General features: G+C 47.8%; 3 protein-coding genes across 7 annotated transcripts; 2 read left to right on the top strand and 1 right to left on the bottom strand.

Moving 5' to 3' along the window:
- Nucleotides 1-1,287: 1,287 nt before the first annotated feature.
- LOC123091029 (putative rRNA methyltransferase YlbH) lies at nucleotides 1,288-5,616 on the top strand. Of its 5 annotated transcripts, none has more exons than XM_044512418.1 (9): nucleotides 1,288-1,581; nucleotides 1,667-1,774; nucleotides 2,777-2,881; nucleotides 2,977-3,081; nucleotides 3,728-3,866; nucleotides 4,374-4,489; nucleotides 4,659-4,715; nucleotides 4,810-4,912; nucleotides 5,000-5,616. In XM_044512418.1, the coding sequence occupies exons 1-8, from the start codon at nucleotides 1,357-1,359 to the stop codon at nucleotides 4,894-4,896; spliced, it is 942 nt and encodes a 313-aa protein (XP_044368353.1). In that variant the 5' UTR covers nucleotides 1,288-1,356; the 3' UTR covers nucleotides 4,897-4,912; nucleotides 5,000-5,616. The 5 variants fall into 5 exon arrangements, with proteins under 5 accessions (XP_044368353.1, XP_044368351.1, XP_044368352.1 ...); XM_044512416.1 differs by having other exon boundaries at nucleotides 1,294-1,590; nucleotides 5,014-5,616; XM_044512417.1 differs by having other exon boundaries at nucleotides 1,294-1,590; nucleotides 4,810-4,930; nucleotides 5,014-5,616.
- A 2,776-nt stretch (nucleotides 5,617-8,392) lies between these two features.
- On the top strand, nucleotides 8,393-11,746 carry LOC123091027 (endoglucanase 10). Its single transcript, XM_044512412.1, has 6 exons — nucleotides 8,393-8,952; nucleotides 9,405-9,712; nucleotides 9,837-10,298; nucleotides 10,516-10,651; nucleotides 10,735-10,907; nucleotides 11,004-11,746. The coding sequence occupies exons 1-6, from the start codon at nucleotides 8,574-8,576 to the stop codon at nucleotides 11,409-11,411; spliced, it is 1,866 nt and encodes a 621-aa protein (XP_044368347.1). The 5' UTR covers nucleotides 8,393-8,573; the 3' UTR covers nucleotides 11,412-11,746.
- Nucleotides 11,747-11,909: 163 nt separating this feature from the next.
- On the bottom strand, nucleotides 11,910-13,719 carry LOC123091028 (pentatricopeptide repeat-containing protein At1g77405). The gene has a single exon (XM_044512413.1). It carries the CDS (start codon nucleotides 13,709-13,711, stop codon nucleotides 12,476-12,478), a length of 1,236 nt encoding a protein of 411 aa, XP_044368348.1. The 5' UTR covers nucleotides 13,712-13,719; the 3' UTR covers nucleotides 11,910-12,475.
- Nucleotides 13,720-13,975: the final 256 nt, after the last annotated feature.

The following is a 13,975-nucleotide window of genomic DNA, read 5'->3' as shown; positions in this document are numbered from 1 at the left end:
TAAACTGCATCTTTAAATTTTGTTGTTACATTTCTCTATCTTTCTATCATAGAAAAACCGTACTATTAAGAGAGGTTTACCAAATGATGAAGAATATATATCCATTCCTGATACGAATCATATGCACTCCTAAAGTCTCTTTGAAACTACCAAGTTATAGGAAAATAAACTCCGAAGGCTCCATGCCTACTTCGGAAAGGCCTACAGATGTGGTTTGACCCTTCTGTTTATCTGGGAGTATTTCCCGAAAGGACCCCTAAATTCCAAAATGCGTCGGGTCTCCAAGCTGGCTTGAAATGGTCAATTAGTGGGCATTTTTTGGGGGTCGTATAAAGTTGATCCCTTCTTCCCAAGGGAGACAATCAAATAAGAAATTCAACAAGTCTTAGCCTTCTATGTTCCCATTTATCTCTTAGCAAAGCTCCAAAGTTCAATTTGAGTGAGCAAAAAGAAAGATGAGACCTAGATTTATGATTCCACCAAGTTAACCGTAAATCCCCTGGGAGTTCTTCGTGATGTCGACGTCAACGGTGAAGGTGGTGTAGCCAAGGTGCGGGTGACCCTTGGTTAGTCCAACAACGCACATGGTTATAGTTGATTGCCGTGAAAGAGGTTGAGGAACCCCGAATCGATTGCCAAAGTTTAGCTTGGATGAAACGGGTGTTACAGAAGGTGTTGGCAGTGGCACCGAAACAACGGGAGGCGGCGAAGGCCACCTCGAAGACTCAAAGACCTACTCAAGCCGAATATTATCCTAGTCACCCACCTCATAAGGCACCAATTTTCAAATTTCATGTCAACCGACTAACTGACGCAATTAAGATTTTTCTATTAGTCATTACCCCGTGTGATTCAGGTATCTTCTATATGTAAATAGTTAGTCTCCACTAAACTATTTCTCTTAACATGCAAAAATGCGTCAGAATGGTCCGTCTCAACATGCAAATATGCATAGAAAAAGACATCTACTCTCTTCTCTTGTGCAGGAAGAAAACTCAACTCAATAATTAAATATAGTTGAGTTCTTATATTATTATTAATTCAAATATTATATTTCATACAACCAAATCTAACCAAAATATATTTCAACTAATTCCTGCAGTAATGTCCGGGATATCATCTAGTTAGTGCAAATTCCCAGAATTCTATTTTTTTTACAGTAGTCCTTCAATATGTCCATTGATGCAATTTCCTCTGTATGTAAGTCCCTGAATATGTCAACCGTGTTTATCCGAACCGTCCAAATTCGATCAGGCGATTGAGAATATCTCAACAAACGGATAGAGAAAAACCTCCCCTTATCCCCTCTGGCCCTCCTCCCGGCAAAAGCTTCAGATTTTCCACCGCTCTTCGCCAATGGCTTCCTCCACTGTCGCCTCCGCCCCCTTCCTCCCGTCGCTCCCCAGTCCAAATCACAGGCGCCTCTCCCTCCGCTACCCCGCTCGCCGTCTCGGGGTGGCCGCATCCGCGGCTCCTAAGGGCGCGGCGGCGTCGGAGGCGGCGAGGGAGCGCCGTCGTTTCCTGGAGCGCTACGGCCTCAACCCTGATGACTTCGAGGAAGATGCCGACCCGGATCCCAGGGTTTGCTCGATCGACCCCTTTGTGCTCTCGTTGTATTACGTTCCGTCTCATCTGGGCTGACTTGAGTGGGTTTTCTGTTTTGCAGGAAGAGAGGAGGAGGGAGAGGCGGATGCGGCGGTCGGGTGGAGGGGAGGAGGCCGCTGTTGCTCCTGCCAGGCCGGTGGAGCGCCGGGAGACTCATAAGATGCTCCAGGTTTGGACCCCGCGTCCTAGGTTCTGATTCGTGTATGATGTTCGCAGTGCGCCATTGCCTGTCAGCATGCTTATGAAGTGCGTTCGTACATTTATGCGTTTTGGTCTTAATCCTGGTACCTTCTGGAGATTGGACTAATGCCTGCACACTATGCATTGCGTTTTGCTTGAGCTGAATTGACAGGGCACACGTTTGTGATGGTAGTCGCATTCAACCACGGCCACTGGCCACTTGTTGGGAGGACATATACAGGTTGCTTCAGGATTGTGGTAGTGTAGTCCCTATGGATACAGTTTGTGTTTTATGCTAGTGTTGCTTTGTCTGTTCCAATTTTGGCTGCCTCATGATTTGTGGTCCTTGCATCTAGACACATGTAACATTTCTCAGGTGGTCTGATGCTTCGTGCCTGCGAATCATCTATGATGGATTTGTCTATAAATTATGCAAGCGCCAAACAATACTTTATTTGTATGATCTTGGAATGCACGGTATATAGCATTTTTAACAGAGCTAAAGGTGTGCACATGGGTTGCAAGTTAAATCCAGATATGAATGTTGAGCCTGATGCAGCCATGTTGTTGCTACAAATATGTTAGGTTTTGTAAATGAAATCAAGTAAAGGCTGCAACTTCTGAGAAAGAGCATGATCTTGTTCATATGCATGGGTAAATAAAGACACTATTTGTTTGTGACTAATTAGCAACCATTAAAACTAATGGCGAATGCACTACCTGTTGCCTACTTGTCTTCTGTAAGAAAGGCAGGTGTTTGGCACAACTCATTGTTTTTCTGGCTAACCAGATTGTATGCTAACGTAGTCATAAATTTCAGAATTGTAGATCTACCATTTTTCATTTCATGAATCCTGTAAGCATTTCCTTGTGATGGGTGTAATCTGCAGGATATTTGCACGAACTTGTTCATACACTTTTGCCTACAAGTCTCTCTAATTAATGTAACACTGCGGTATTTTTAGATTGAAAGTTCTTTTGATTCTTTCAGGTACTAGCTGGGAAGGTGCGCAGAAGAAAACTACTATCACCAAAAGATAGGAATGTTCGTCCAATGATGGAAGTTGTCCGAGGAGCAGCCTTTGACATTATACAAGTACTACTTAGCTTAATTTGATTATGTCAGTTGTACAAGTTTCATCTTCTGGATGTACTAATAGATCTTTGTTGGTTGTTGGCTATTATTTGCAGTCAGCTGGTGGTTCTCCTGCTTCACTCAAACCTGGTCTGTGGTTAGACTTGTACAGCGGTACTGGATCTGTAGGAATTGAAGCTATGAGCCGAGGCTGTTCACAGGTTTCCCGGAGCTTAGTCGAAACATCAATATAGAACAACCAAATATTCAAATGCATTTTCCTAGATCAAGTTGTAGTGTATTGTTTTTTAATTGCTAAGTAATACGGAGTATCTTCCACAGAGTAGAGAGCCCTTGAGCATCCATTTATGTGCTATACTGATATGTAGTCTAATTATGTGTAGAGTAATTAGAGTACATAGGTATATCTGCAGTCAACTCATATTCACTTTTGTATGCGCCTTTATTTATTAGTCACGCATGCTAGAAATCAACATGGTCCTGGCTATGAAGAGAATGAATCATTCTTGACATCCCATCTGTATCTCAATTCAGATGGGAAAAATAATCTAGCTTTGCAAGTTATTAAGTTAATTTGGAATGCTTCAGGTAAAGTACACAGAAATTCTTGTGTTTGACTATTTGTATTGAATGCATGCCTATCATTCATTAATTATGCATGAGAGCACAAACCTATTCAGAATTAATCTAGTCATACAGTTATGAGTTAGCTTTCTAATTCTGTCAGATACAACTGTGTAAACCTCTTTTGAGGTTAGAGACAAAAGTAGTTAATTCTGACTTGTTAGACGATACAAATGATGTAATGTGATTCATCCATTCATCTTTTTGTTTTTTTTCCTTTAGGCGCATTTTGTTGAGTTGGACCCTTGGGTTATTTCTGAGGTTCTTAAACCTAATCTGGACTGTACTGGATTTCTTGATACTTCGCACATACATATGCTCCGGGTCGAGAACTTCTTGGACAATGCTGAAAAATCTAAAGGTATGCTTTTGTTTTTTTGGAAGCACAACATCACTAGATTAAGTTAAGGAGGTGAGCATGAGACAATTGCAAGTAAACAAGGAGGAAAAGATATTCTATGAAGGCATGCGTGCAATACGAAAGCTAGCAGATTGACACGTTGACATCCCTGCTACGATGCAGTTCATGTGTTAATGAAAATATCAACCAAATCTATTGCGTACAAGTAGTATTTGAAACAATGATGTGATGACCGTAGTTATGATAGACAGTTGATGTACGTGTTGTTACGTAATAAAAGTAGTAATATATGCCAGAAGTGCAGCTGTGCAGAAAACATCAGAACATGTAAATGACTTGTGATACATTTTCTGCAAGATAGCACTGCATCTCCTATACTTTAGGCAGCATAGTGTTGAAATGATCAGATTTTGTATGAGGTAAATGGCTGAAACAAGATTTGGCTTATTTGAACGGCAATTGTTTTTCTGTTATCTGACTACAACTTTCTGACCTTCCCTCCCTCAGGTAGATATCCTTCTTTTGATTATATTAGTGTAACACCGCCATATGTTGAGGTCAACTACAGTACACTACTCGATCAGCTTGCAAGGTCCCCGTTGGTTGGAGAAGATTGCTTCATTGTGAGCTCTGCGTTCTTTGTAAATAGTACTCCCTCTTGAAACTAATATAAGATCGTTTAGATCACTACTTTAGTGATCTATAAACGATCTTATATTAGTTTACAGAGGGAGTAATCATAACTGTTTGGTTCTTTATGTATATTTCTGACCATGGTATATTTCTCCCTAGCTAGTTGAGTACCCACTGAAAACAGATATGCCTGAATCCTGCGGAAAGCTAATAAAGGTACATGTTTCTTACACTTTACTCCACTCAAGTACTGACGTGAGGCTTTCTGGATTGCAGTTGCTCACTTTTATGTTCTCAAAAAATATCGCAGATAGCTGACAGGAAGTTTGGTCGGACAAACCTGCTGATTTATGGGCCAACCTGGTCAGAGAAAAAGAAAGGAAGGATTCTGAGATAATTTGTGTAACACCGAGGCAAGTTTTGCACACAAGGTGATCTTGTTTTTTTTTTTCATGTCCAATTCTTCACCAGCAGTAATAAATAACATACACGCTCTTCAGTACCCATTTTGCAGATCAGTACTCTCCGAAGACCGTATACTGTATTTTGAACAGCACCAAACGAAGTTGGCGCTTGAGTGCCACTGAGATCATCAGTGCGCACGGCAATTTCCTCTGTGAATTTCCTACCGGCGCTAACCCACCCAGCGGGCCAACACGACACGAAGATGTCGTCTCACCTAGGGGAGTTAAATCCTCCCATTCTGGTTGGCATATCGAAATCACGTAAGAAAGAAGGCCTCTCTCTCCTTTCCAAGGCATCAGCATCAAGCCATTACGATGTTGCGTTTCATCAGCACCATCCGGTAGGGACACCCCCTGTACGTTGTTGATATGCGCAACGGCTCGCAGCTCGACTCCATATATGGTTCAGCCTACCCACCTCATGCTTCAGGGGGGGGTTTATTTCCACCGTGTGAGCACGAGCAGGCTGACCTCTATCTGTACCTGTTTAGGCTCAGACGTGCTCTGTGTATCTCCGTAGAATGGCCATGGTGCCTGGCCAATGAAGGAAATGAGTTGGCCTTCTGTATTTCGCTACATGCTTGCCGCCTGTGCGCTATGCTCTTTTTGGAACTGACGTGATAATGACTGGCAAACGTGTGCCAGTGCGACCATACAAAGCAATCGACTGACCCCTCTTCCTTGCGTTGCACGCGGAAGAGCCTGGATTGTGCGTGCATGACCGAGTGCACATCAGGTGCTCGTAGAGCTATGTGTGCTCCCATGGTAAGGGAGCACCTGCGCCATCGGATCTAAGATCCAATGGTTTCTACAGAGCTCCCGCAAAAAAAAAAAAAAATCTATTGGAATCACCTAATTATGCTCAGGTCCGAATGTCATCAAATGACCATTGGATCTCAAATCTGATGGCCCAGGTGCTCCCGTATCATATGGGAGCACACGAGCGAGCTCCCGGAGCACCAGATATTTTCCCGTGCATGATTTTGCGATGGAGTTGCATGGTACTTGGTGCTAATCCCTGCAGCAGAAATATTCATTTTCAGCGGAGTAGAAATATTCATTTGAGAGGCGCCTGGGGTGAACCAGGTCTAGCCAGAAGCCAGCAGGTACGACGCCGCCTCGGCCAACGGTAGGCGTGGACTGTGGTTGACGCACGCTCGGTCACGGCCCTCTCCCCAACAGCAACAGCCGAATCTCTCTGGGTTTCAGTGCGCCTGCGCGCGAGACAAGGCATCTCTCTCTGATTGTCCTACCGGATTTGCCTGCCGACACTCCAGGCCGCAGCGCCTGACCAAATCCACCGCTCACTGCTGGAGCATCTCCAATTCTTATTTTTCCTGTAGTACGTGCGCCAAAAATACCAGCATCTCCCTTCTCCACCCCTCACTCCAGTCTCCAGTGGAGCAACCATCTGCACTTCTTAAAACTTCTACAAATAAGATCCCAAAAACTTTTCTCTCCACGACGGAAAAAACAAATATATCATCGAATCCAACGAGCCTCGGCTTATCCATGAACCAGCACACCCACCTTTCAAAAACAAAGACCAAAAGAGAAACAAAGATCTGAAGGAGGAAAGCCGGGTCCTTGGCGCCCGGTGGGTAACCCGGTTCCAGCGTCTTCCTTTTTCGAAAGGAAATAGTAGTACTATAGCAAGTGGCAACGCACATGACCCTGATCTGACCGGCCGGCGTGAGGACATGAGTCGTCTTTGGCAAGCGTCCGTCCGTCCGTCCAAGGAATCCCCACCGACAGCAGTCCACCGACAGCTCGCCCAGATCTCGATTTCTTTATCTCATCGCCTCGCCTCGCCCCCATCGAATTGTTTGTTGCGTACGTGCCGTGCGTATACCAGAGCTGCTGGTAGTACATTGACATAATAATGTTTTCTTTGCTGCTGCTGCTGCCTAGTCCCCGTCCGGGCAAGAGGAGCTTGAGTAATTAGCCCAGCTTGCGAAGAGGGTGACCCCTCACCAGTTAAGGTGTGCAGTGCAGTGCACACATCAAGGCGTTCATTCAATTGCGTCCGTGTTACTCCCACAACCACTCTTCTCAGTACGCACCAGCTTATCCTAGCTTATGTATATCTACTTGTGCCATCTCCACGCCAGAAACCAAAAACAAAAACCACAACTAATTGCAGTGTACCATCCTTGTACGTGAAGAGGAAGTAATGCATGCATGGCAGCAATGGCAAAAGACGCACGCACCAGCAATTAGTAGTAGCTTGCCAGTGCTCATGCCTATTCAAGTAGCCGCAGCAGCACTGGGGGTTTGGTTTAGAGCCAGCCATGCATGTCGGCGTCGCCGTGCGATTTGTTGCAAAATTTAATTCAGGCTATCGTAGCACTAACAACATTCCCCTAACCCCTGCTACTTTGTCGGCCTCACTAGCTAACTCTTAATCAATCCTGTTATGGAATACAATGCGAACGAGCCTCTGTTTGATAATAATATTGTCTGGTGTGGTTAAATTTGGGTGGATGGCTAGCGTAGCTAGCCAGGAATCATCACCCCATTATAATACATACAAGGATCTTGCAGGTGACGCATGTCCTGGGACGCAGTGGATAGAGTTTTAAAAGCACAGGACAGTTGGTAATATACTTCGAAGAGAAAGATAGAAAAAACGGCATACATTCAGGGCAACGGGCGTCTACACTACACGTACGTGGTTGTACCTTTCCCCGTCCCCGCCACATGCGGCATGGCCGTCTTCTTCCCCTCCAATTCAAGTATCCAACCAACCCTGTCCCCCTACAGTAGTACCTAAACTATTATCCATTCCCCAGAGTCACACAGAATGGAAAAAAGAAGAAACTCAAAGGAAGACGCATGGCATGCCCAAACACAGGCAGGGGCACCCGAATCGCATGGCTTTGCTTCAAGCTTGGAGCAACGGCAACCGCTCACTTCTGCAAAGCTAGCCAAGCAAAGCAACGGAGGAGGAGGCAAAAGTTTAGCTAGCTAGGCCAACTGTCGCCCTCTTTGCATTATTGGCACCTGCGCAGTAAAATCTCTCTTGCTACGTACTACGTGGACGCAGTTCGAGAAGCCATCCATCTAGAGACGACCGTGCCTGGTGCATCCCGGATGGTTAGCGATCCCAGATCTACTGCACCAAAAGTTAATGCTGGCGGGCCGGCTGGACACGGACAGTAACAAAATGGCGCACGAGCCCGGCTGCTGCTAGCGGGAGCCCCACGGGGTGCGGGGTACAGACTACAGAGGCGAGTGAAGTGGAGTGGCCACCACACACACGGCCTCCACTGTAAGCGGCGCACCTAGAACCAGAGCCAGCGCCAACCCATCCCCGATAGCGGCAACGAGACCAAACCGAAAAGACGGGCCAAGGGGGGCGAAAGCAACGCCCCAACCACCACCCCGACCCCCTCCCTCCGTTTCATTTCATCATAACATAGCGCCGTGCCATCGCTCACCACCCCGGACGGACATCATTCATTCATTCCTAGTACCACCACCACCTTCCTTCGTCTCTCCCCTCTCTGCCCACACTCCAATTGAGAAACAGCTCCGTCGTCGTCCTCCTCCGGCCATTGCCGTCGCGAATTAAGCAGCAAGGAGGCTGCCGGCGAAAGGCGGCGGCAGGATGTTCGGGCGGGACCCGTGGGGCGGGACGCTGGAGATCTCGAACGCGGACTCGGCGACAGACGACGACCGGAGCCGGGACCTGGACCGGGGCGCCATGATGCGGCACCAGCTGGACGAGACGCAGCAGAGCTGGCTGCTGGCCGGCCCGGGCGACCAGGCCGGGAAGAAGAAGAAGAAGTACGTGGACATCGGCTGCATGGTCATCGACCGCAAGATCTTCATGTGGACCGTCGGCCTCATCCTCGGCGTCGGCCTCTTCGTCGGCTTCGTCATGATGATCGTCAAGCTCGTCCCGCACAAGAAGCCGCCGCCGCCGCCCCCCGACCAGTACACCCTCGCGCTCCACAAGGCCCTCATGTTCTTCAACGCCCAGCGATGTGAGTTTTTCCATCTTCTTCTTCTTCTTCTTCTTCTTCTTTTTTCATCTGCATCTTTTTTACCTTTGCTTCGATTTCCACCTCTCGTTCGTCCCTTTCCTTTCCTCTCCCTGCACTCCACTGCACCGGCCCGAGACCAGATCCGCTTTTGCGTGGTACCGACGGGGGGCATGCAAACAATTCTAGTTATTGTAGCTCTTTGTCCTCCTCTCGCCTTCTCGCCACCTCACCCTGTCTTCCTACATTTAGCATGTCTGGGATGGTGAGATCTGGCCGAGTTACTACGTATGCCCATATTTTACCGGAAGAAACTTCACCTTGGAAAAAGTAACTATTGTCTCCATACGTATCTGAAACAAGTATAGGCAAAAGGAACTATCTATTCATACGAGAGCAAAAAATGGAGCGCACCTTGTGAGTTCTGACGTTGTGTCGTGGTCTGAAATTGGCAGCCGGTCATCTGCCCAAGCACAACGGCGTGAGCTGGAGGGGCAACTCCGGCATGAAGGACGGCCTCTCGGACAGCACCGTCAAGAAGAGCTTGGTTGGAGGCTTCTACGACGCAGGCGACGCCATCAAGTTCAACTACCCCATGGCCTGGTCCATGACCATGCTCAGCTGGACGGTGATCGAGTACAGGGCCAAGTACGAGGCCATCGGCGAGCTCGACCATGTCAAGGAGATCATCAAGTGGGGCACCGACTACATGCTCAAGACCTTCAACTCGTCCGCCGACACCATCGACCGGATTGTCGCTCAGGTTCGTTGAGGCTGATCATCTCGGTGCACTGATTAATTTGCCGTGTCCCAGGAAATTGAGCACCAGATCCACTCAATTCAGTAAAGTTTCAGTTCACTGATGTCATATGAACTTCTGGTTGCAGGTCGGCGTGGGCGACACCTCTAAAGGCCCCATGCCGAACGACCACTACTGCTGGATGAGACCAGAGGATATTGACTATAAGAGGCCTGTCATCGAGTGCCACTCTTGCTCGGATCTTGCCGCTGAGATGGCTGCCGCCCTCGCCGCCGCTTCCATAGTGTTCAAGGACAGCAAGGCGTACTCTGACAAGCTCGTCCACGGTGCCAAGGCGCTGTACAAGTTCGGTAGGCTGCAGCGCGGTCGATACAGCCCCAATGGCTCTGATCAGTCATTGTTCTACAATTCCACCAGCTACTGGGATGAGTTTGTGTGGGGTGGTGCGTGGATGTACTTCGCCACGGGGAACACATCATACCTCACCATCGCCACAGCTCCAGGAATGGCAAAGCACGCAGGCGCGTTCTGGATTGGTAGCCCAAACTATGGAGTGTTTACCTGGGATGACAAGCTTCCAGGATCTCAGGTTAGCATACTTCATACCTATGTTCAGTTAAACTGGATGTGTTAGAAATACTTAATATTTAGCACCAAAGGAATAACAAACAAGCAGTCTGACAGCATCTAAATGAGAAGAAAAGGAACATTAAAAGTGCTTTAAAAGGAATCAGAATATCAGTAGTATAGGATGATCAATGCTAATGAAGAATGATCCAACATTAAACACTTTCTACATTATGCAGGTTCTTCTCAGCAGGTTGCGGCTCTTCCTAAGTCCAGGGTATCCTTATGAAGAAATATTAAGGACATTCCACAACCAAACTGACAATGTCATGTGCTCATATTTACCAGTATTCAATTCATTCAACTTCACTAAAGGTTGGTGATGCCATTCTTTGCTTTTCACTGCCTCTCTAAACCCACTTCGACACTGGAAAGTTAAGTAACCGAATGTTTTGCAGGAGGATTGATACAACTCAACCATGGAGGGCCTCAACCGCTTCAGTACGTCGTCAATGCAGCTTTCCTTGCCTCTTTGTATGCTGATTATCTGGACACTGCGGATACACCAGGGTGGTATTGTGGACCTAATTTCTATACCACAGATGTCCTCCGCAAGTTTGCAAAGTCACAGGTAGAGTTTTGTACTCAATAGTCCTGAACTAAAATAGTGTATAATGTATGTTAGCAGGCATCAGTCAATTGACACTCAAAACCCTTCATTTTGCAGCTTGATTACATTCTAGGCAAGAACCCACAAAAGATGAGCTACGTCGTGGGTTTTGGAAAGAAGTACCCCAAGCGTGTTCATCACAGAGGGGCATCAATCCCTCATAACGGTGTCAAGTACGGATGCAAAGGAGGTTTCAAATGGAGAGAGTCTAAGAAAGCAAACCCTAATATCCTCGTTGGAGCAATGGTTGCTGGCCCTGACAAGCATGATGGCTTCAAGGATATCCGCACAAATTACAATTACACAGAGCCTACTCTTGCAGCAAATGCTGGCCTGGTTGCAGCATTGATTTCTCTAGCTGACATCGATACCGGCAGATATTCAATTGATAAGAACACCATCTTCTCAGCAGTTCCCCCAATGTTCCCGACACCCCCACCACCACCATCAGCTTGGAAACCATGAAGAGTCAGATCCCTGAACATTTCATAAGCATCAAATGGAGGGAGCAACAGATGGTTGTTTGGTATATACAGCGAAGGCCACGAACAGAAAGCAGACAACATAAGCTTACAGAGTTTCTACTTCTGTATCGGTATGACGGATCAGTATAAATCATCTGTGAACCATGGACTGGAAGTTGTGTGCGATTTGTGAAACTAATTTTTGAGGTCCTTGTTGTTCTTCAAATTCCAAGTTCACGTGTGAAGTTCTTTTTGTAGAAATGGTACCTTTGTAAGTCGTTTTGTTTTATAGGAGTGACTTATTCGTCACAGTAAAGAATGTGTGACCTTCATATAGCTTGTTTTATCTTATTGGACATACACTATACACTTCATGCGCATGTTCACCAAATCTCAAACATTATATAGCAACGGAAAATACCGACTTCTAACATATCTGTAATAACATTGATGCCATTGCCAAAAAGTACAAAGCATTAATGTAATTATGCACAGAAAACACAAAATTTCACTAAAAAATTTCTGCAACTCTGGTAAACCGAACATGTGTAGGCCTGAGTGAGAGAAACAAATTCCTTGTGATGAATGTCTATAACATAAAATACGAAATACAAATTTATGATGGTCATGCTGCAAACTACATGATCCCAGAAATGTACAGTAACAAAGGTTTTACCACTTGTAAACAACAACAGGCCAGGCTTGTTGGCTGTTGCACAGCAATTATTCCCGCATCAACTATGATTGTGAGAAGAATCTCAGACATCATTTACCTTCTGCACAAATCCACTTCATCTTTGCCTCAGAACAATCCTGTGAGTTCTGATTGGTGGTGTTTTGGGCTTCATTCTCATTTTCATCTAGAGATTTTCCCCCGGGATCATCATCTACTCTCAAAGGCAAGGCTCTTTCAACAAAGCTTTCTACCCAGGGCACTCCCGATCACAGTCTTCAACAGCTTACACATGCATTAGCATGCCCCTTGGACATCTCAATCAAGATGCTTCTGTGTGCAGGATGAACCTCTCCTGTGTTAAGTTTGCACAACCTCGATGTTGATCCTGATTATCTCGTCACTGGTCGCATTATGGGTTTCATACGCATGACTTGCTGAAACCTTTCCTTGATGCCCTCCTCAATGGAGTGACACAGCTCTGCTGGCAAGGCCTCCTCGTCGGCCCCCTCAGTTGCATCCTTCACAAGCTTGTAGGTGTGTTCCCTGGGGAGGTGCCCACTTTCCACCATCTCGATCATGAACCGCCTTGCATCCCCGATCCGCCCACTCTCGTATAGCGAATGTATAAGAGGTGTGTACGTGCTTGATGTCGCCACCCCATGCCCCCTCGCCACCATATCCCTCATCCACTCAATAGCCTTGTTAACCTTATTCACCGCACTGTAATACCTCACAAACGAGTTATATGTCACCCGGTTTGGCATGCACCCCTTCTTCACCATTCCATCAAACACCTCGTGCGCACGCTCCACGCGGTACGTCTTGCAGAGGCCATTGATATAACAGTTGTAGGTCACGACGTCCGGCTCCAGCCCCTTCTCCCCCATCCTCCGGAACACCCTGCCGGCCTCGTAGATCCTTCTCCTGGCGGCCTTCCGGCACCCAGTCCCCGCCCCGATCCGACAGTACCAGGAAATGAGCACGGTGTAGGTGTAGGAGTCAGGCTTGCAGCGCGCGCCGGGGCGCTCCATCTGGTCGAGCAGGAACCTGGCCTCCTTGAACCGGCCGTTCCGGCACAGTGCAGCGAGCAGTGTGTTGTAGCATTGCGCGTCCGGGGAGCACCGGAGCTGGCGCGCGCGGTGGAAGGCGGCGAGGGCCTGCCGCGGGAGGCCCTCCTCGCCGAGCGCGCGGATGACGTCGGTGAGCGCGGCGGTGGAGACGAGCGGGGCGTGCTCGCGGAGGAGGCCGAAGAGCGCGGGGAGCGCGCGGGCGCGGGCGAGGGAGAGCGCGGCGGCGCGGAGCGGGGCCTCGGTGAGCGGGACGGCGTGCGGGATGGCGTCGGAGTGGGACCAGTTGAGGAAGGCGAGGGTGAGCGCGGCGGCGACCCGGCGGTGGTAAGAGGAGGACGGGGAGGGGAAGGGCCGCTGCGGGCAGAGGCGGCCCGCGGAGCGCGGGAGGATGAGGCGCGGGATGGCGGCGAGCGAGGCGGCGATGGAGGACGGGGAGAAGCCGCGGAAGGTGGGAGACGGGCGGAGCGCGGAGTCGAAGCGGCGGCGCTGGAGGAGGGCGACCAGGAGCTGCGGCACCAGGCGGGACGGCGACGGGGACGGGGAGGAGGAGGACATTTGGTTGCGGTTTTGGAGCCTGGCCTCTGGACTCCGGCAGAGGTGGATGGTTTAAAACCTGGAGAGGTCCACAAAATAATTTTCTTTAGGCAAAGAAAATAGTTAATTCTTTGTTTTTTGGGCTCTGCCTTCTCTTTTGTTTTCCGGAAATGGGCTTTTGGCTGTGTCTTGCAAATATATATCGTATATTTTTTACCCCTCAATTTTTTATTTTATTTTTGGCTTTTCCAATGTTTTTTGAACACGGTATTTGTTCGGGATATT

Source organism: Triticum aestivum, chromosome 4B (genome assembly GCF_018294505.1).
Source record: "Triticum aestivum cultivar Chinese Spring chromosome 4B, IWGSC CS RefSeq v2.1, whole genome shotgun sequence".
NCBI classification, from domain to species: domain Eukaryota; kingdom Viridiplantae; phylum Streptophyta; class Magnoliopsida; order Poales; family Poaceae; genus Triticum; species Triticum aestivum.
Note: the sequence above shows the minus strand (reverse complement) of the source record. Positions and strands in the feature narration are given on the sequence as shown.